This window comes from Gavialis gangeticus, unplaced genomic scaffold (assembly GCF_001723915.1).
Source record: "Gavialis gangeticus isolate Ggan-Ray unplaced genomic scaffold, GavGan_comp1, whole genome shotgun sequence".
NCBI lineage: Eukaryota > Metazoa > Chordata > Crocodylia > Gavialidae > Gavialis > Gavialis gangeticus.
Window position 1 is genome coordinate 41768317 of NW_017729006.1, and position 20801 is coordinate 41789117.

The 20801-nt window shown below is 40.3% G+C and overlaps 1 protein-coding gene across 1 annotated transcript in view; it reads left to right on the top strand.

Annotated features, from left to right (window-relative positions):
* ADCY1 (adenylate cyclase 1) overlaps positions 1–20801 on the top strand; it is a 255139-nt gene that overhangs the window by 189290 nt on the left and 45048 nt on the right. Inside the window, exons 8-12 of the mRNA XM_019508725.1 lie at positions 2341–2496; positions 7831–8025; positions 9775–9872; positions 14908–14992; positions 19315–19404. Of these exons, the coding sequence (XP_019364270.1) occupies positions 2341–2496; positions 7831–8025; positions 9775–9872; positions 14908–14992; positions 19315–19404 (624 nt within the window). The remainder of the gene's footprint in view (positions 1–2340; positions 2497–7830; positions 8026–9774; positions 9873–14907; positions 14993–19314; positions 19405–20801) is intronic.

Genomic DNA, 20801 nt, shown 5'->3' on the forward strand with positions numbered 1-20801 from the left:
CAGATGTTACAAGTAGAAGTTTAAGAGGTTAAAAATGGCCACCTGATTTAATTCAGTTATTAGACAGGTGCTGGGAGCCCCATCTAAGGTAACATGGGTAGAGAGAGGGGTGAATGGGATTGGGAGCCCTAGCAAGACTGCAGGGGAGGTTGGTGTAGATAGAGAGGTGCCACAGGGGAAATGGCTTTGAACTAGGGATTGTTTCCCCCAGAATCCTGAGTGACATCCAGTTGTGGGCATTCAGCAGAGCCACAAAAATGCCACTTCTGCTCCTCTTGTCTCAGAAATGCCTCTTATAGTCCTCTTGTCTCAAAAACCATCTGCAAAGCAAGTCCTCCTGCCCTTTTCAGTGGCATGCTTAACTAGCTCAAGATGATTCACTGAGGGCCTTGTTACACATTTACGTAACGTGTGCTAACTACACTTCTAACACTGGTCTTCAACCGTTCAAGCAGTGAAGCATGTAAGCACCATGACAACATAGTGAAGTTAGATCTTTTCTAACAAAAAGTATTTCCACATAGTATTACCTAATGTGTTGAGCTAATATCAGACTGCTCCATAGAGGTAACCCAGCCACTGTGGTGGTGAGGGGGAGCCTGTCAGGCACCCTGCTCCCCACTCTCCCCCCAGAGCCCTGCTGGTTCAAGGCTTCAGTGCAGTGCAGAGGGAGCACACAGCCTCCGTACCACATGGCAGCTGGTGCAAGGCTCTAGCGCTGTGCAGGGGCCACTGGCCACTCCTGTGCTATCCAAATGTTGCTTCCAGAGCCTTGCACATGTATGATACTGGGACTGCGACCTGCTCCCATGCCATGCTGGTTCTGCACCAAGCCTACGGAGATGCCAGGAATGAGAGCAAATATCAGCTGATTTTTGATCTCATCCTTGGGATCCTAGAAGAGCTGGTTCGAGACCATAATAAGCATTAATGTACAACTGCTAAGAAACCTTTCAAAAGCATATTAATGCTTACTATAAAACTTGCTTGTATAACATGTAATGAGGTCCTAAGATAAAATCTGGTCTTTATTTAGAATGAATATGTTCTTTTAGGTTTATGAACATGACAGAGCATATTGGGTGCCTCTACACATCACCATACAGTGACATGGCTACGGCACCATGCTTTAGTACTTCCTTTTGTATGTACTAAAGCACAGCTTACTAACTGCCCATACTGCACCGTGCACATGGTGCACAGTTATATTTTGCCATTATGTTGCAATAACAGCATACTAAAACAGGCGAGCACACCACTACAGTAACATAGCTGCCAATTAGGTGTAGACCCACATGATCTCTACGTTGCCGTAGCACACTGTACACTGATGTAGCATGTCACTGTGTTGCTGTAAGGTGACATGTAGGTGATATATTCTGTCTCTCAGTTTTTGTGCCCAAACTAGGTGCAAACTAATTTTATAAAATACCTACCATTGTAGTAGTCATTGGGGCCTACTCTACTCCCTGTACAAATACCAAAAGCATGAATCCAACATAGTGAGGGTTTAATAGTGACATCAAGGTGCATCAAGGAGGATACATCAAGGTGCTGTTGCTTTCATTCTGATCTACAAAAGCACTTGTACAGGAGATCAGGCTCTGCTGAAGTCAGTGGGAATTAAGCATGAATTTAAAAGCTTAGCAGGTGGTTTCCTGAATGGGGAACTCTGCTGAAAAGAGTAGACTAAGAGACACTTATCCCCAAATCCCTCTGTATGGCTCTATGTTCCCAGTTTTGAGAGAGCCAGATGTAAGGTACAATCAATGTGGTCTATAATTTCCCTCCTCAGCATGTTTTTAAATACATGTTTATTTAAAAGCAGAATTTGTTTTCATCCATTTGCGCAAATGATGGCCTCCTGTGGCCAAAACAATTTAATAATGGTACGAACAAGACAGAAATGCTATAAAAGAAAAAAACAACCTAAAAAGCGTTTATATTTCCTAGTTACTTTTTAATTTATTTATCAGGAAAAAAATAATTGTAAAATAAAAAAAAATACAAATAAGGCCCCTTTGATATTGGTCACGAATGTGGTATTTTGTATAGTATAAATTTATATATCAATAATTTTTCATATTGTTAATTACAGTGTGCTTACCTACAGCTTGCTGAGTATGTTCTGTATGTCCAGTACAAAAAGAGAAACATTCTGTCCTTTAGGGAAATGAGATGTATAATAAAAGCATTGTTTACCAATCAGAATATTATCTCATCAGGTGTCCATGTTCGCATTGCATGATGCTAATTTACATAGATACATATGCTTATATGTAAATGGAAACGTGTGCATGCATCTCGTATAACTATATTTTTCTTTTATTTGCCTAACAGATATTTCCAGGACTGATTCTCTCAGACATAAAACCAGCCAAAAGAATGAAGTTCAAAACAGTCTGCTACCTGCTTGTACAACTCATGCATTGTCGTAAAATGTTCAAAGCAGAAATCCCTTTCTCCAATGTCATGACATGTGAGGATGATGACAAGGTAATTCATGAATAAGACGTACAAGATTTACAGTATAAGATTTTCCAAGGTCTTTAACTGCATGTGCAATAAATGTCTCTATTTCGTTAGACACAAAACAGGGAAACATGCTGTTACTGCAGTGTGTGTGGCACTATCACTAAAAAGCTATAATCAGAATAATAATAATATCATCTGCACTACGGTAACTACTTCAAAACTTTCCCATCTTTGCTAAAATATCATTTCTATACAATGGGTGTTAACATAGCGAAGATGGACAGTGGGGTCAAGAACACACCATGCAGGCAAGTGGCAAGACAGTACTATGTCAAGGGAAGAAGGGAGAACACTAAGGCAGATGTCATGATGTGCCTCTCCTATAGACTACCAAACCAAGAGGAAAAAGTGTATGAGGAATTTTTCAAACAGCTGTTCAAACCATGTGCTGATAGGATGTTTAAGCACTGTGACATCTGTTGGGAGGATAACACAGCAGTAAACAGGCAGTCCAGCAAGTTTTTGGAGCGTGTCAGAGTATAGATGGTGTATTTTGGTATAAATGGTGGAGAAACTGGCTAGTTCAAAAGATCTTCTTGATTCACTGCTCACAAATAGGAGTTGGTCAAAGAATAGGAAGGAAAAAGGCAACTGCAGCTTGAGTGACAGTGACTGTAAAATGAAAGAGTTCAAAAGTCCAACATACAGAAAGAAGGAGAGCAACAGAACAAAGGCATTGGACTTCAGAAAAGCAGACTTTAACAAATTCAGGGAGCTGGTGGGTAGGATCCCATGGGAGGCAAGTCTGAGAGGTAAAGGAGTCCAAGAGAGCTAGTTGCACCCTTAATATGGTCTCTAAGGTAAAAGAGCAGGGTATCCTGATGTGAAGCAAGGATAAGAATCGCAGCAAGAGACTGATCTGGGTAAACAGACACCTCTTCAATTAACTGAAACTCAAAAAGAAATCTTTCAAAAATGGAAATTTGTCAGTATAACTTGGGATGATTATAATTGTCACATGGCCATGCAGTGAGAATATCAAGAAAGCCCAGGTGCAAATGGAGATGCAGCTAAAAGGATATATAAGATAACAAAAAACTGTTCCACAACTATGGTAGAAGTAAAAGGTCTACAAAAAGTGTTGGTACTCTGTTGAACCAAGAGGGCAATCTTGTAACGAATGATGTAGAGAAGGCTGAAATATTTAATGTGCTGGGTTTTTTTACTTCAGTTTTAATAAGGGCATCTGTCATGATGAACAAAATTGGCGAAAATAATAGAAATAACTTGTTCTTATTACCTGAGAAGTTTTGGATAGGATGTTTAGTTATCTCAGTTATGTAATACCAAGACTATATTTTATATAGTAGTAATAGTTTATGCATAGCTTTTGCTAAAACCATACAATAACAGTGATAATAAAATGATACAATTTGTTTATTGTTAAAAGCATACAGTAAGTTTCTACATCCTACCAGTTGAAACAAAATTAAAACAGATATACAGATATACTGTATACACTGATACAAAAATACAAAAATGAAACAATATACAAAGGCAGAAAATAGAACAGAGCAGGGGAATTTGATTTCAGCCTTTATTTTTTGTGCAAGTAATGCAAGTACACCTAGGAAGCATAGCCTAGGCTGTAAGCTGTTAGGGAGGAGCTATTGTTTTTCCTCATTAGCCCAACATTTACCATTTTCCACCACTGAAGAGATCCATTTACCTCTTATTTCTTCAAAGAATGAGCAAGCCCACAAATAATGATTAAACTAGTTTATCTTATTCTTCCTACAAAAATGTATTCACTCTGTATATCTAGTCTAACACCACCTGCTTGTAATGGCTGTATATCTTGAGTGAATTGCAGTCTGGTAATGGCTTCTCATTGTTTGTTGTTTCGTAATTCACATAGATAGGTTTCTAAGCCAAAAGAGTGCTTTACTCATCTAAAAAATGGTAAGTTCAAGTAAATCTTGCTGCCTGCACATGTGTCTGCACAGTGACATCTTTAATTCTTAAATTATAACTTGTTTTAAGCATAGAGGCAATATTGGGTCAATGACATTTCTCAGGCCATTCATCTGGAGGAGAATAGAAATGTTATTTAATCATCCAAACAAGGTTTTATTTGGAAGAGGAGAGGCTTTTAAATGTACTTCTTACGATATCTGATAGGGATACAGGCTCTAAATTTTATCCAATAATTTATAGTTCTTAATTGAGCTCAAGTACTCGCATTAAATGGCCCTGTTTCAGATTACGTGAGCCACTTTGTCGCAGAATATGGTACAGATAAAAGCTGCCTTCAAAAATAATTAAAATGTTCTTTATTTCTTTTTTTACTGAACCATGGGGTCAGCACTCCATAGTTGTGCTCCATACAATAAAATGGACTCTCCCTTAGATCTATACACCTTTAGTGATGCCAGTATCCTTTTACTGGTATTACTGTAAAAGGATAAAAGGACAAATGCTTATGCTTTTGATGTGTTTATTCCAGATCAGATTTTTTTTTATTTAAAAAAGTCCCACAAAACAGTAATTTGTGCTTAACAGTGTTGGTTCCCAAGCTGTTTGAAACACAGTACTACTGAAAGGCATTTAATAACTTGTGGAGAGCTATCTGGGATTCTGACATTACTAGCACATCATTTGCATAAAGCAAGACAGAAATAGAAACATTGATGCATGCAGTTGTTATATATATTTTATACATGACAGCTAGAAATCACTGAAAGAAGAATTGGAAAGGTATTTTACCCTGTGCTGTGGAGTCTCTTCCTGTATTTATCAGGGACCACATCATAAGCCACTGGTCTGGTTTGGTTACCCAAATCCTCTGTACAGGGAAGTATGTTTGTACGTGTTATTTAAACGACTGCTAACCTACATTTTTGGTTTTTTAGAAATTCAATTACACTTGCTTCATATGTCCAGTACAAATGTAAACTTCTCTTAATACTGAATTAATGTATCCATGCTCAGCATCTTTTTGATCACCTTTATCCTCTGAACTGTGACTTTGCGAGAGAATCTTAAAATAGCTGATAATGATGTTGGTGGGTTTTTTTAAATGGATTATTCAGAATTAATTACTCTGAACAGTGCAAACATTGATTGCACCTTGTATCTTTTTATTAAGTTGCTGATAGTGACCATGAAGATGCTTCCAGTTGTATCGTAGGTGGTAGACAATTTTTTGTTTGAAAGGCTTTGTTATTTCTGAATGCATTAGATAGCATTCCTGAAACTTGTGCTTGTTTGGTAATAGCAATATTCTTCTGATTATGTCAAAACAGCCTAAGCTTGTCTGTACAGGTATAAACTAGACCGAAATCCTAGGCAAAAGGTAATGCTATAACTATATGTATGAGATTTTACTGAGCATAATCAATGGCAATGGGCACAAAGAGCTAGATCTAACAGAAGACTTGGATGTCCAGAAGTTGGGCACTATGGCTCCTAACTTTCTGATGCCTTGGTGTCAGAGTAGAATCCAGAAATCTCTGCTAGGCATCTCAGTTTACAATACAGTGTGCATGGGAAGAGTTAGGACCTTCAGAATAGAATCCAAATAATCTGTATGCTGATTGAAGAGCCCTGTAAGATTAGTCAGTAGCAAACATTAAACTCAGGGCATGTCTGAACTCCTGGATCTCTCCAGGTCTTAGGCTTCTCTGTCAAGGCTGCAGAAGTGCCTCTGCCCAGTTAGAATCCACAACCTAGAATGCTGTCCTGAGAATGGCCACCTAACTCCATGCTTTCAAACAGGATTGGCCATGGTACTGCCAAAATTTTATATGACATTCTAGTGATTAGCTTATGGAAGTGGGGGACTTGGATGTAATTCTCTTTTCAGCCTGAAGGGTTTCAACCCACATCTAGCAACTACCAGGAGAGTGCCCTAACAGCTAGGCTGTAACATAGGCTAGTGGGAGGAGGGGACAAAAGGAAGCTGTGCCACCTTACAGCAAAGAATTCAAGAATCACAGGGCCAGAATGAGACCACAAGACCCAATCTCTGGGTAGGATGTCCTCCACACAGGTGGAAGTGCTTGGTTCCAGTCACCTACACTAATGATCGTTTAATGTAACATGCAGAATCAGCCTTGAGAATAGAAACCAGAGCCCATGATCTCCTCCCCAGTGGGAGTGTCATTACCACTAGACTAGAGGCATGTTTTCTATCACTTGCTTTTTTGCTTTCTGGCTATATACAACCTGAATTCTTTGCAGCTGAGTGGAGCAGTTTCATTGGAAATGGTGGACAATACCCCACCCAACATACTCTCCATTGTGGTGGGAGATGTAAGTTTGACCATTTCACTCCCTAGGTGGAAGAGGGGATTGAACCCAAGTTTCCCACTTCTTGGGCAAATCATGTAACCAGAAGGCTGTTATAGAAAGGTGGGTGCCCTTCTCTCCTCCTCATCCTCTGGCCTCACTATAAAATAACACATTTTGTGAGGGTACTACTTCTGTCAGGGTTAGAAATGCCTCAGTGGGACAGCTGTAATTAGGTGTGAACTAGCTGCCAGGCTTCCCAGGTAGGGCATCTTGATTTCTGCAGTAACAGAGCTCTAGGCTCCTAACTGTAGGTGACCATAAGGAAAACCAAGACATCCAGGATACTGCCCCCCTTCTGCTTTAGCCTTCCCTTGGGTAATGTAGTCTATCGTTGGATCTAGCCCTAAGTGCCTTTGGTGTTGTTTCTCTACATCTCTACCTGTCTCAATTGGGGGCAGGATACAGGCATATATATGCAGAGTGAGTAACAACAAAAAATGGTAATATAGGAAAAGTAATTTTAAAAAATAGCTTTTAAAACTTTCTATCTGTGACTAAATTTGTGGCATAAAAAATATTCAAAGTCACATGCTGTCATTGCACAAGATGTACAGATGCACATCCTTGCAAACTGCAAGGGAGTTTGCAGTTCAGAGTGGCAGAGCGAATTTTTGGGGAGGACAATAAATAATGACAATTCTCAAGGATCAGAAGTAATGTTCAGGACCAGTTGAAGTCAACAGGAGCGTTGCCACTAATATTACTTAAGTCAGAATCTCATCTGAGAAATTTAAACTTAAACTTCAGTTAGCTTACGAACATGTTGGTATAAGAGCTGTGCATTGTCTTTTTTTTTTCCCCTGGCTCTGGATTTCTGACTTTAGTAGTAGAAATACAGCAAGAAGCCTTGGCACAGAGGCTGGACTCCCAAGCTGAGGAGCATGGTCTTGAGTCTGCCAGTACTTTTTTCACTCCGTGTCTAATAAGAGACATTTCCAGTTTTAATAACATCTGTGCTGTGAAGAGCAACCGACCATCCTCTTGTTTCCATTTCTGCTACAGAGGAGAGCATTAAGGACAGCCTCTGAAAAACTCAGGAATCGTTCCTCCTTTTCTACAAATGTTGTATACAACACTCCAGGAACTCGAGTAAACAGATACATCAGCCGTTTGATAGAGGCCCGGCAAACTGAGTCTGAGATGGCTGACTTGAATTTTATTACCCTGAAGTACAAACAAATTGAACGTGAACATAAAGTAAGTGATCCTTCTACTAACTGCACTCTTCAGAGAATGGGTCAGTGGAGTTGTGCCTTCTTAGAGAAGGTCCACATTTTTCTCACTATTTTGAAATAATATTATGGGGGCTGTGTCTGAACCAACAAATGGATTTTACCTCCCCCTTCTTGTGGAAGACACTCTTCAGGGACAGGGGAAGAGAGGAAGTTTGTTGGAAGGAAATCTCAGTGAGGTCTCCTTTGTAGAGTTTCTTCCTTGTCATTCCATTGGGACAGTAGCAATTAAACTACTTATATTGTGTAATAGTCCAAAGAGCCTATCCTGAAGTCCTGGGAATCCCATTTTTGGGATGCACAATCACTCACGCAGACTCCCTATGATGCCACTCTAGAAGGGCTACATTTTATTTTTTTCTTCAGCATTTCTGTGAGGCTGAAAGCCTTGGCTCTGGGTTGTCTCAAATTGTCAAGTTTCTACCTAGTGCCCTACTCCCTTTGTGTCCTACTCTCTATTCTACCAACCATTCAGCATGGTAGACAGCCACCAGGTGAGGGGAGAGCCACATTCCAAAGCTTTCTTCAGTTTATGGCTCTGATACAGGATAATCTCACCCTAGAAAAATTAGATTTATAGGCCTAATACTCTCCACCACATTCTGGTCTTACCTCATGCACATGGTTGTAACCTAAGAGTAACTCTATTAATTTCACTGAAGAATAGAACCTTAACTCTAAAGTATTTATCCCCAACTCATCTGGGTATTTTTTTTTAAGTAAGGAAAAGTACAAGCCACGTGACACAAACAAATTTAGCAGTAGCTCTCGATTACTTTTTCTTTTTTTGCATGTAAGGCATTTTGTAGTCAAGAATATGTTGTCACCACCAACTAAAGGCAAGGGACTGTATACATCAAGTTGAATTAATTTCCAGTTCTATGCCTCCTTCTTCTATTTAAGGGAGCAGAAGAGGGTTATATGGAGTGAAAAAGGTCAGTGGTGCACAAACTCCATAATCTGAAACTCTTTGGATAAAGGTCATGAGACAGTTCTGTTCCGTGCACTAAAAGATAACCGAGATCATCCTGCAAGGTGCACTGTAGTAGAGTTGTTGGTTATACACCTTCCCAAGTCTTCTTACAATTTACCAAGCTGTCAGGGACTGTGTGTGCATGGAGTCCTTGGCATAGGCTCTGCCTATCTTACAGTGGTGCACATGCCCTGCTTTCCAGGTTTAGCACCACATTCTAGCCTCAGTTAGTCTGGTGCAAAGCTAGAGTGTTTCATTTGATTGAGCAAAAAAAGTCCAGATTTACCCCAGTGTAACTGAGGTTGGAGTATGGCATTTAATATTCTTTATTCTTCATCAGGGGAGCACATTGTTTTTTAAGGCTTGTGACTTGTTTAAATCCAAACCAGTCATTCCAAGACCGTTCACCCACGTCTCAATAAAAACTATTTGCATAGTATATTTTAACAGTCTTGCCTCAGCTGTTACAGATGCAGAGCTGGTTGAAAATGGTAGGAAGGATTTTTCTTTGTCATGGGAACGGTGTATTTATTTTTTCCCCATTCTGACTCAAAATGACTAAACCTTTTTTTTCCTCGAGCCTTCGAATATCAATTCACTCCTGGGCAAAGACAAATCCTAAATAATTCCAGTTTGAAAGGTAGAAGTTTGGGAACGATATGAGATGCTGTTCTGTGTTCAAAGTAATAAAGAATTATATATTCCAGCTCACTGTCCTCTTTCATCTCCTCTCTTTTGCAGTACCACCAGCTTCAGGATGAATACTTCACCAGTGCTGTAGGTCTCTCACTAATTCTAGCTGCCTTATTTGGCCTTGTCTACCTTCTAATAATACCACAGTAAGTATCTTTTGCCATTTGCATTCAGAGCACAGCCAAATATACTCTGGAGTGAAAACTGAAACACACTTTACCTATAACAAAGCACAGAAAGTGAAAACCCAAACAAGATATTTGACATGTCCTTTCTAAAGTATATGGTCAAGATTGGTACATCCTAAATCTGATGATCAGCCTTGTCTCTCCAGTTTGTCGGTGTGCATCTGGCTCTTTGAAAACAAATATCTGTTCTTCTCTTTCTTTTCTTTATCAGTAGCCTAAGCACAATGATTAACACCTCCCCTCCCCCAGTAATAAATGTGTAGAGCAGGGGTAGCCAAATTGCTGTACAAGCACCACAAGTAGCTTAGTCAGCTTCTTTATGGCTTATGACAGATTGGAGAAGGGACAGGCAGCACAGTGACTGATAGGGCAGAAAGCAGCTCATGTACGGAGTAGGGTTGTGTGAAGCGGGTCCTATTGGACTCGGATTCAGATTCAACCCGAATCAGGGACAGTCGTTTGATTTGTCAATTCAGATCATTGTCCATGATTCAATTTGGCTGAATCTGAATCTGAAGATTCAATGCTGATTCAGAGAATCAGCAATTTGAACATAGACACAGCTTTAAATGTTTCTTCTACATACCTTGAGATACCAACGTGGCTTGTGAACACTGCAATGCTGGGGTGGATGGAGCATCCTACAGGAGTGCGGGCACGTCCTCCACATGCTCGGTGGCAAACCCAGAAGTGGACCGGAAGTACCCAGACCCAGGAGACACCAGTTGCTGAGCCGGGCGGGTGCGGAGGCTCCCCCCCCCGCCCCCCGACATACCCAGAAGTGGGCCAAAAACACTTGTGGTCCACTTCCGGATCTGCTGCCAAGCACACTGGGGACTCCCCCGCGCTTCTGTGGGACACTCCATGTGCTCCAGCATCACAGCACTCACAAGCCACCTGCTACCTAGAGGTATATAGAAAAAAACATTTAAATCTGTGTCTATGTCCGAATCACCGAATCTTTTCGAATCTCTCCGAATTGATTTGGAGGGTCTGATTCAATTTGGAGAGATTAAAGGGTCCTCTGATCGATTCGATTCAAATTCAGAGATTCAGCCACTGAATTGGGCCAACTCTCCACTGAATTGAATCAGGGACTGAAGCTTCACACGGCCCTATTAGGGAGCACAGGTCAGGAAGCAGAAAGCAGAGCAGCAGAATGAGTAAGGGAAAGAGATCAAAGTGGCATTCAGGGCTAGTACACCTGCCAAAATGGTTAAACCCCACAAGTGTAGAAGATATGTTTGAAGGAAAACAATGTGAACACTCATTAAATCAGTTAGGGTATGGTCTATGCAGCTATAGCCATACCTTTGTCTGTGAATGAAGACATGCTCAAGATAGCTTTAAGCTAGCTACCTTTGGTTCTTCTAGCAATATAGCTGTAACACTACCGTGCTTAGCACAAGCTAACCCTGAATATTTACCCAGCTTTTTGGGCAGTGTTTTAGCCTGTGCTGAAATCTGTGCTGCCTCAGCTACAAGCTGTCTAGCTAAATCTAACTCAGGTGTGTCTATGTAACCTGCAGTCAGCTATTGACTGTAGTGTAGATGTATTATGAGTTGCAGTTGAGTTTTGTGTTTCTTTTGTTGTTTGTATTTTTATTTGTTTATTGGCTGATTCACATAATTCAGCAATGGCCACTGACTCTCACAAGCAGATGTATATGAATAATTATTTATTTCTTTGGTAAATAATCAGACTTCTGTTTCAACTTCCTAAGGAGTTATTACAGATAATGTTGGGTGAAGACATTTTTCAAGTGAATAAAAAATATCCTGGCTTATGTCCTTTATAGTGAGGGACTTCCTATTAGCTTAACCTTGTTCTCATCATGTCACTAGGACTTGTATGGCCAGTTAGGCCACAGCTGAATGCCTTTGCAAATACCATACTAACTTCAGCCGCTTCAGCTGCTTTCAATTTTTCAGTCAGAATAATATTTATTTGAAAGTTGTTTTTAAATAAAAGTTTCGTACTATCATTATTTAATAGTTTCAAGTTTGTATCATCTTTCAGCTGAGGATTTTAAAGCAGTTTCTAAAGATCAATCAACTAAAGCCCTTTCCCCCTTACCCATAATATTGAGATCTTTGGGAACGTATACACAGAAATTGCTACTCCTACCTGCAAAGTAAAGTCCGGCAGCAGAATGTAGCAATTTAGGATAGGAAGTGACAAAATAAAGCAGATGCTATTGAAGCTTCAGAATGAATTGGAGTAGGCAATATAATGTGGTAGTTTGAAACTGATTCTTCAAAAGATGGGGTGCTTCTTTAATAACCAACTGGTGAAAACTTCAGTTTAACATCTGGTCTGACAGAAACAAACTACCGATGGAGCAGCACCATGGAATACCTTTTTGTTCATTACCAGAGGCATAGTAGTAAGCTCATTCAGCACCAAGGGTAGAGGGATGCAGGGTGGGAGAAGGGGAAATTTTACCTGCCCAGGCTCTCTGCAGATGGAAGACAGCTACAGTAGAAGTAACAGCTGCCTTCCCTGTGCAGAAAACCTGAGCAGCAACAGCAGAGAGAAATGGTCTGACGTCTGTAGCCCTGTTGTACAGACAGAGCTGCACCCTCAGGCTCTCCTGTTTCTGTCCCAAAATATAGGCTGAACCTACTGGGAGAAAAACTCTTTAGGGAGGAGAGGAGCACCATTCCACTTGTCCCTGCCCTCCAGATGCACTGCTGAGTACAGAGTTGTACTGCCTGACTCCTATAGCACAGGGCTGCCCCTACTATGGTAGAAGTTTCCAGAGAGGATTTTGGCACCTCCTTATATTCAGCACATGGGGCTGATCCCACACTTGCCCCATCCTAGTTACACTACTGTTCATTACTGATACATTTAGAAAAGTGCTGCCTACAGAATGCTAGAATTGCTTCCTGCAGCACCCTGGACAACCTCACTTCTAAGTAGTATCCTGGCCAATATCCTTGTATAATTTTGACATAATCACAGCATCAAGCGTGCTACAACCTTGCAAAAGCAAATTATTGCAAAAAGAGTCCACATCTCCCCTACGCATGAAACTTTTAACTTGGAAATGCTATTTAAATTGTCAAAAGCAGTAAGTAATAATGAAAGGGATTCTGGCCTGCAGGGACAAAGCAAGTCATGAAGAGTATTATGTTGTTACAGTGGGAGCAGGAAAGAAAGTTCTTGATGTCTATTACAAGAGAGAAGTGTTCCCAGAGGAAAGTTCAGAAACTAATATAGCAAGATACTGTTAAGTCTTGATATTGGCCCATTGTTACATGAGCATACAAAGTGGAAGAAGGGGGCTTTGGTGCTTATTAAAAGGTCTGCCATTTTCAGGCTTTGTGACAAGTGGTACTTGCACCCCCAAAGGAAATGAACAAATGAAACACTATGGCTCTGTCTGCTCAAGCTGACCAATGATGGAGAGGAGAGTATACTGAGTCCCCTCACAGATTATAATGCTCATGACATGCCCTCTCTCCCCTGCATTGTTTTGTGATGAGAGTTTGTACACACAATACAAGATTGTACCCACAATACAAGTCAATGCTTCAAAAGCATAGCAGAGCCTGCCAGCTGGTGCTACTACTGCTTAGTATTTATTTAGTATTTATGGGCACATATACATGAGACACTTCAAGCACAGTAGACTAATTCTACTAGCCTGGCAGGCAAAAGCCATGCTAGTGTGCAGTGGGATTAGTCTACTGTGGAGTAGCATCACCTAAAATGTGTGCGCCAGCACTACTGCGCAGTAGTGCCGGTTCATGTGCACTAAACGTGCAGTAACTGCTGTGCATTAATGCATGTGTAGGTGTGCCCTATTTGTGGTAGCACCTAGAGATGTGTGGGTGGGTGGGTGGCATCCAAATTATCACCCATTCAAAAATATCCTTGCATTATTGTAGATGTTTGTATGAATTTGAAATCAGAAACATTTATCAGGATTATATAGTGATCTGGAAAAATACCACACCCAGTAGTTATTCTTTTCTTTCTACTGTTTGGTTTTAAAATCCTTCAACAGCAGATGTTATTCAGTCATGATAGTAAAGGGCATATGTGCAGTGGCTCATCTTTTGGTCTGGCTGAGTCATAGTTGTAAAACTACAGAAAAAGGCCCAAAGGTTATATTAAGCTACTATTTTTCTCCCTCTAACTTGTCCCTGGCTGCCAACATCCCCAAGAGGCTGTTACAGTAACCAAGGATCACCATTATGCAGGAAAGCCCAACCAATGTCTTCTTTCCCTCAAGCTCGCACTCTGCTTTGGAAGACTGTGAGAGGATTTGTAACAGGTTTTCCTCAATTTCTTAGGGGCTCTTCAGAAATGAGGTCTGAAGGCCTTCTAGTTGTATCATTGGAGCAGCAGAAATAAGGGCCAGGATGTAGTCCAGGATTTTTTTTAAGTAACTGAGTAGACAGATCTCTGACCTTTATCACTGCTTTTTACTCACAAGGAATTGGAATGTATCTGGAAACTGTTATGGAGTAGCCAAGCCTCAAAGACTAAATAAATGTGTTGGGTTTTTTTTTTATTTTAGATGGTGTGTTTTAGGCTATCCTGTATTAACCTATAATTAAAAAGTAATATGCATTCCCGAGGCACTCTGTGGATATAGTTTGATTCCCCTACTAGGATCTTAAAATGCAGGGATGGATGAGCAGGGCACCAGCTCTTGGTACGAATTTTGAGGGGGCACAAAAATAGCCACCACTGCTGCTGCACCCATCACTATACCACAGGGTGCAGAAACTGATTATTGTATCTCTGTTAAAATGTACTGTATCTGAGAGAAAATATCAAATTGTTCCTCCTGAGAATAATGAGTTTCTGCAGTGGGTTTTAGGCAGTACCATAAGGAAATGGATCAAGAGAGAGTGGTGAGAGCTCCCTCTGTCTAGGTGGTAAAAACACTTTTTATCTGCCAAGCCACTACAAAACACAAATGCTGTTGCACTCTGGAATTTCATTCCTTCATTTCTTCTTGTTTTTTCCTTCTAGGAGTACCATAGTCCTTGTCCTCCTGGTGTTCTGCATATGCTTCCTAGTGGCTTGTATTATGTACCTTCATGTCACACGAGTACAAGTGAGTGATTTGAGATTTTATGATTGTTCTTCTTTCAGTTTCTGTACTTTCCATTAGTTTTTAGGAATGCCGTGGCACCAGTGAACACTGCGTAGTGCCGGAGCATTAGAAATCTAGTTCTGAAATCTTTGTTTTTTTCCTGATGTGCCTAACATGTATCAAAGCAACACAGGGGACACCAAGCAACATATGTGAACACCAAAGCTGACTTGCTTTAAGGGAGACTTTCCTTCACTCATAGGCATGCAATATGTCTGGGTGAATCTTGATATTAGGGCAAAAGGATTTCTATTGCACCAGCCCTATGCATTGTCATTCTCTGAATCCTTACCATCAAGACCTGGATTTCTTGCAGAAATGGTTGAATTGTTCCCACGCTCCTGGGTTTTGGGGACATTTTTTTGTGTTGTTTTTTTTTTAAGTTCTGCAACCTCTTAATTGGTAATGTTATCAGGATCTTATGCACCCCTGGTTATGCTATATACAATTTTCTTTTTTTCCACCACCCCCTAAAAGCTCCTATTGACATCCACGGACAACATCTTAATACATAGTTCCTCTGACTTTGTCAGATCTGCTACTTGTAATTAATTACCCAAGATCACATTTTCAAAACAGTGAAACAGCAGAAAGACATTCTACAGTTGTAGGAGAACATTCTTTCTTCCAAGTCAGGATAAGGATTTACAGACACTCATTTTCTGGCAAAAGAAGTACCTTGCTGGGTTGGTGTAAATGTAGTTTTTCAGATAAATATCAAGACAATATACCTACACAATTAATCAGCACTGGTGATTAGTACACAATCCTTTTAATTAAGAAAAATGCCCTTTGGCTAAGGGAGAGTAATTGTTTTTTTGGAAACAAATAGTTTAATTAACAGAGTATCTGGTGAAGAGGAAATCTTTATTTATGAACTTAGACAATTATTTGGGAGTGATTTTGTTAGTCTCTTGTTTCAGAGAGGCGCAGCAGCTCATCATCTGTTGTTCTATATCTGCTTCTCAAATGCTTATGCTGTTTGTTGGAAATCTCTCTTCTTTAGAAACATTTTTTGAGGCAAATTTAAAGGTTGTCCTTTTGTTATGAAGATCAGTAGGACTTGACCATACTCTAGGTTCCTCTAGAGCAGGAGTTTTCAACCTTTTTGGATCAGTTTACCCCCGGCTGCCAGATGCAGAGCAGTGTACCACCACCGGCCAGACACAGAGCTGGGGGAAGGAGGACCTAGCTGAACAGGGAGCAGCGGGAGTCGCCGTGTGCAAGCTTCCCCCAGCCTCTGCATCTGGTCCACCAGGCAACACCTGCGTGGGATGGTGCGTGGTGGCACTCCATCGCTGCCCACTCGCGCATACCCCTAGGGCATTGTCAGGTACCCATCTTGACAACCCCTGCTCTAGAGGCTTTTAGCATTTTATAAGATAGAGGCCTAATAGAGAGAGAAAATTAAGTATTATAACAGTTGGAGTTGAGTAGCAGCTTTGTCTTATATGGGGCTGTGAGCCAGAACTCCTGTACTCTAACCCAGGCTCTGGCACTCATTTCCTGTATAACATTGAGCAAGTCACTCTTTTTTCTGTGCCTCTGTTTCCTGTAAAATAACAGTAAGAGTTATTTACTTGCCATTTAAGAGATCTGATGATGACTCATTAGTTAACAACCACCTAATAGTACTCAAAAGCCAAAGGCAAACAAAGGCAATGACATGCCAAAAGCTATGCTAACAAAACATAGTGGTTGTGATATTCATATTGTGAAATTCAGGAAACTACCTTTAACTTGTCCATGTGTCTGTCTTATGCTTGTTTTCTTTCTGGTTAAACGTAGCTTAATGTGCTATTCTTTGTACCATGCGTATGCCATAACATTACAAGCTTATGTAATGTGGTAAAAGGCCTGTATTTTGCCTTTTGCTCATCTTTTAATTGTGCAACGTAACCCTTGTGCTTAACAGTTTTCTGCATTTCACTGTTGCTATTAGTGGTTTTGTAAGTGATAAGGAAATTATCCTTTAATTTCTTCCATTGAAAACTGGATCGTCTACTACATACAATTACATTATATCTCCTTTTATATGATGGGATTATGGAGTGATATATGTTAGGGTGACACTGAGGATGCTCCAGCAAATGTGTTGGAGAGCAGCACACGATGAGCCCTGGAGCACTCATATAAAGACTGCATTACACTTTTTGGCGTTTTGGTACTAGTGAAACAAGAATTAGCCAACAGGACATGTTTCCCTCGTGGAGCTTCCTAGCATTGTTGCAAGCATGCCTTCAAATTCTTTGGTACAGAACTGGCCCCACATACAAATTTGCACCATTTGGATTTCACGGTGCTGGAATAAACTGTGTCCTGATAACAGCTTGTGTTATGAGAAAGCTTTGTTCCACAGATCATCACTATTCTACTAAACTGATGAATGTGATACAATGGGTGTCACAACATACTTTATCAAAATTGGTAGATTGATTTCTGGTATAATTCCATTAAATTCACCAGAGCACAGTAGCTTAGTCTGTATTAACCAAGTTTATAGCAATTTATTATTGATGTTGTATTAACAGTTTCCATGTTCCATTTATGTGCATTTTATCTTTTCCCATGGCAAGTTACAATATATTTGTAGATCATATTATACACATGCAGTTCTAGTCTGATCTGTTGAGTCATGTGGTTGATCATTCATTGAGGTGAGGTTCTTATGTTTTGCAACACAGCTAAGTATAGTTCATCCAAAACTGGCACAAATTATGGGTCTCCCATCCTTTCAGTAAATCTAGTGGGGCCACGTCTTCACACACAAAAGGGGAAGCTTTGTTCTCTGTTGACACATGCCCACAGAAGACCCTTCCATAAGTGACGTGTAAATGATGTTTTTTCTTTCTCAGGTAGTAAAGTACATAGTAGGGCTGTGCGTGGCTTCAGACCATGCTTTGGATCCAGACAAGGTTCGGCCACTTCGGCGTCCAAAGCAGCATGTCCAGATTGAAGCACTGGCTTCTTTAGGCTTTCCGAACTGGTTTGGAGCTTCTGAAGCGCTTTGGAAAAGCTTCAGAGCCGCTTCAGAGATCCAGCCATAGGGAATCAATGAAATATCTATAACTGAAATTTGCAGGGGTGGTAGCCTGTGCTGAGAGCATGAAGCCTGCCAAGTTTCAAGAAGATCAGTGCAGGGGTTTGGGAGGAACTGCACCTCAAATTCTTGAAAGCAAAACTCATGTCACATGTATGTGTTACAACACAGTGGGGTAAAAACTGCAGGGATGGTAGCCCCTGATGAGGCCACAAAGCCTGCCAAGTTTCAAGAAGATCAGTGAGAGGGTTCCTGCAGTTTTCAGCCTGCTGCGCCTTAACACACACAGGGTCATCTATGTCACGAGTTTTGCCTCTCAGCAGCTTGAGGTGCAGTTTCCCCCAAACCCCTGCACTGAACTTCTTGAAACATGGCAGGCTTCATGCTCTCAGCAGAGGCTACCACCCCTGCAAGGTTCATCCAAATCAGACAAAAAACACCACAGTTATAGATATTTCATTGATCCCCCATTATACCCTATAGCCAGATCTCCGAGGCGGCTCCAAAGCTTCAGAGCTGCTTTGGCCGGATCAAAGCGGAAACCAGGTCCAGAGCTCCGGATCGGATCCCTGGCATCCAAAGCAGCCAGATCTGAAGCCGGATCAAACAGCTGCCTACTCGCACAGGCCTAGTAGATACTATGCTTACTGGAATTTTACACAGTATCTCTGACCAGCATGGGTTTTCCTTTACCACCACTGCCTGTAGCCCAAAAGCAGCCCAGATGAATTTACATCTTCTAAAGAAAAAATAGTGTATCCCACTGTAACTTCTTTGTTCCATAGGATTTGATCCTGCTTCTATTAAAGGAAATAAATGGAAAAATCCTGTTGTCTCAAGTGATGCAGGATCAAGCCCATAAGAGGGCAGCAAACATAGTATTTCATGCTCAGTTTGTCCTCTTGACTTCCATCCTTTTCACAAACCAGAGAGTTATATTTTCTTTTTCCATGTAAAAAATGCAGAATGCTACAGATTAGCTTGGTGTCATTATTGTAAGCAAATATCATAAAATAAAATGAAATTACAGTTTTAACTGTAGTGGGAAATGATTTACAAATTAATTTTCACTTTTGTTGAAAAAAATATTTCTGTGCTTATTTTGTGCTTACAATTATAATGTTATGCTTATTTTGTAATTGACAAAACAATTTGATGCCCTTGCAAATAATAACAGATCTCTTCTTTAAATTTTGTAGATTTAGAATATCCAATTTAATATCTCTTTTTCCCCCTCTTTCAGTGTTTTCCAGGGTGCCTGACAATACAAATTCGTACCATTTTGTGTATTTTCATTGTGATCTTAATTTACTCTGTGGCGCAAGGATGTGTGGTGAGTCTATCAATCCAGTATTACGTAGCTCAAGCATTATGTTTAAGAGCAATCTACTCTACATTGCACTTAGGCCCCCAACTTAACCTATTAACATTCACTCTTATCCACACTCACAGATTAAAAATGTAAATATATGCATAGACATTGTATAGCACTGTGTGTAGCTTTTAACTTTTATTGCTATGAGTCTAAGAATGTGTTCAGATATCAGTGGTAAAACTACTAGTAAGTTATAAAGTTCATTCTGTAGATTGAAGGCCATAGAAATGTTCATATCAAGCCATATGAATTGGTATAGCTACTCTGATATAATGGAAACTACTGATAAAATAGACATTTCAGGAGCTCAGCAATTTTGAAAATCAGGCCACTTTTACTAGAAGCTTGAGCAGGGATTTAGGAACGTTGATATAGGAACCTGTTTGAAAACTTGGACTTAAACACACACGTGCATGCAAGTTTTGTCTTCATCAAGCAAATAATAGTAGGCCTCATCCAATTTCCATTAAAGCTGATGGAATTCTTTTAATTAACTTAACTGGGTTTTGATCAAGCTTTTTAAAAAATGTAATACAAGGTGGCTATTGGTTTCAGTTAAATGTGGTATGTAAAGATGCATCTTTGTGCAACTAAAAAAGCCAAGTTAAGGGGAGGCACAAGTAAAGAGCTAGGATTTTAGGAAAATCACTTGATTTCTTTTCTCTCCATTTCATAATCTCTGAAATGATTCTCTGAAATTAATCTCTGAAAAATATCTACCTACCTACCTTACAGGAGTATTCATTACTTGGGGCCAGCTTCTATTTCACCTATTAAGCTTCCAAGTGGACTTAAGCACCTAAATACAATTTTCATCCACCTTGTTCAAGTCTCGGTAAATCCATTAATGCATCTACTGTTGTAACATTCTATTATCTGACTCTAAAGACTAAGTCACAAAATAGCAGCCAGAAGGAGGAGGACCCACCCACCTTCTATATTAACTGTTTTCAGGACTTGAACAGGGTGGACTAGAATTTAACTTAGGTGCCTAAGTCCATTTAGAAACCTAATAGGTGGAATACAGTCTGGCCCTTGGTGTGACATTTTGGTAATGTCAAGTGCCAGATACTTTGAAGACCTTGATGACAATGGTTTTCAGCCTTTTTAGACTCAAAGCACCCCTGGTTAGATTTGAGATATTTTTGGTTAGACTCAAGTCCCTGCTCAAGATTCCCCCCCCACCCCCAGCTCTTAGTTTTCATTTGTTTGTTTTGGCCTAGGGAAAATTTTATTTTGAAATGTTTCTATTGCAAAAAATTCAGACAGACCACAGAAAGTCGGAGTGCTTTTGACACTGTGGATTCCTATTTGAAATCTCTGTGTTTATCTTGTGAATCATGATTGCACACCCA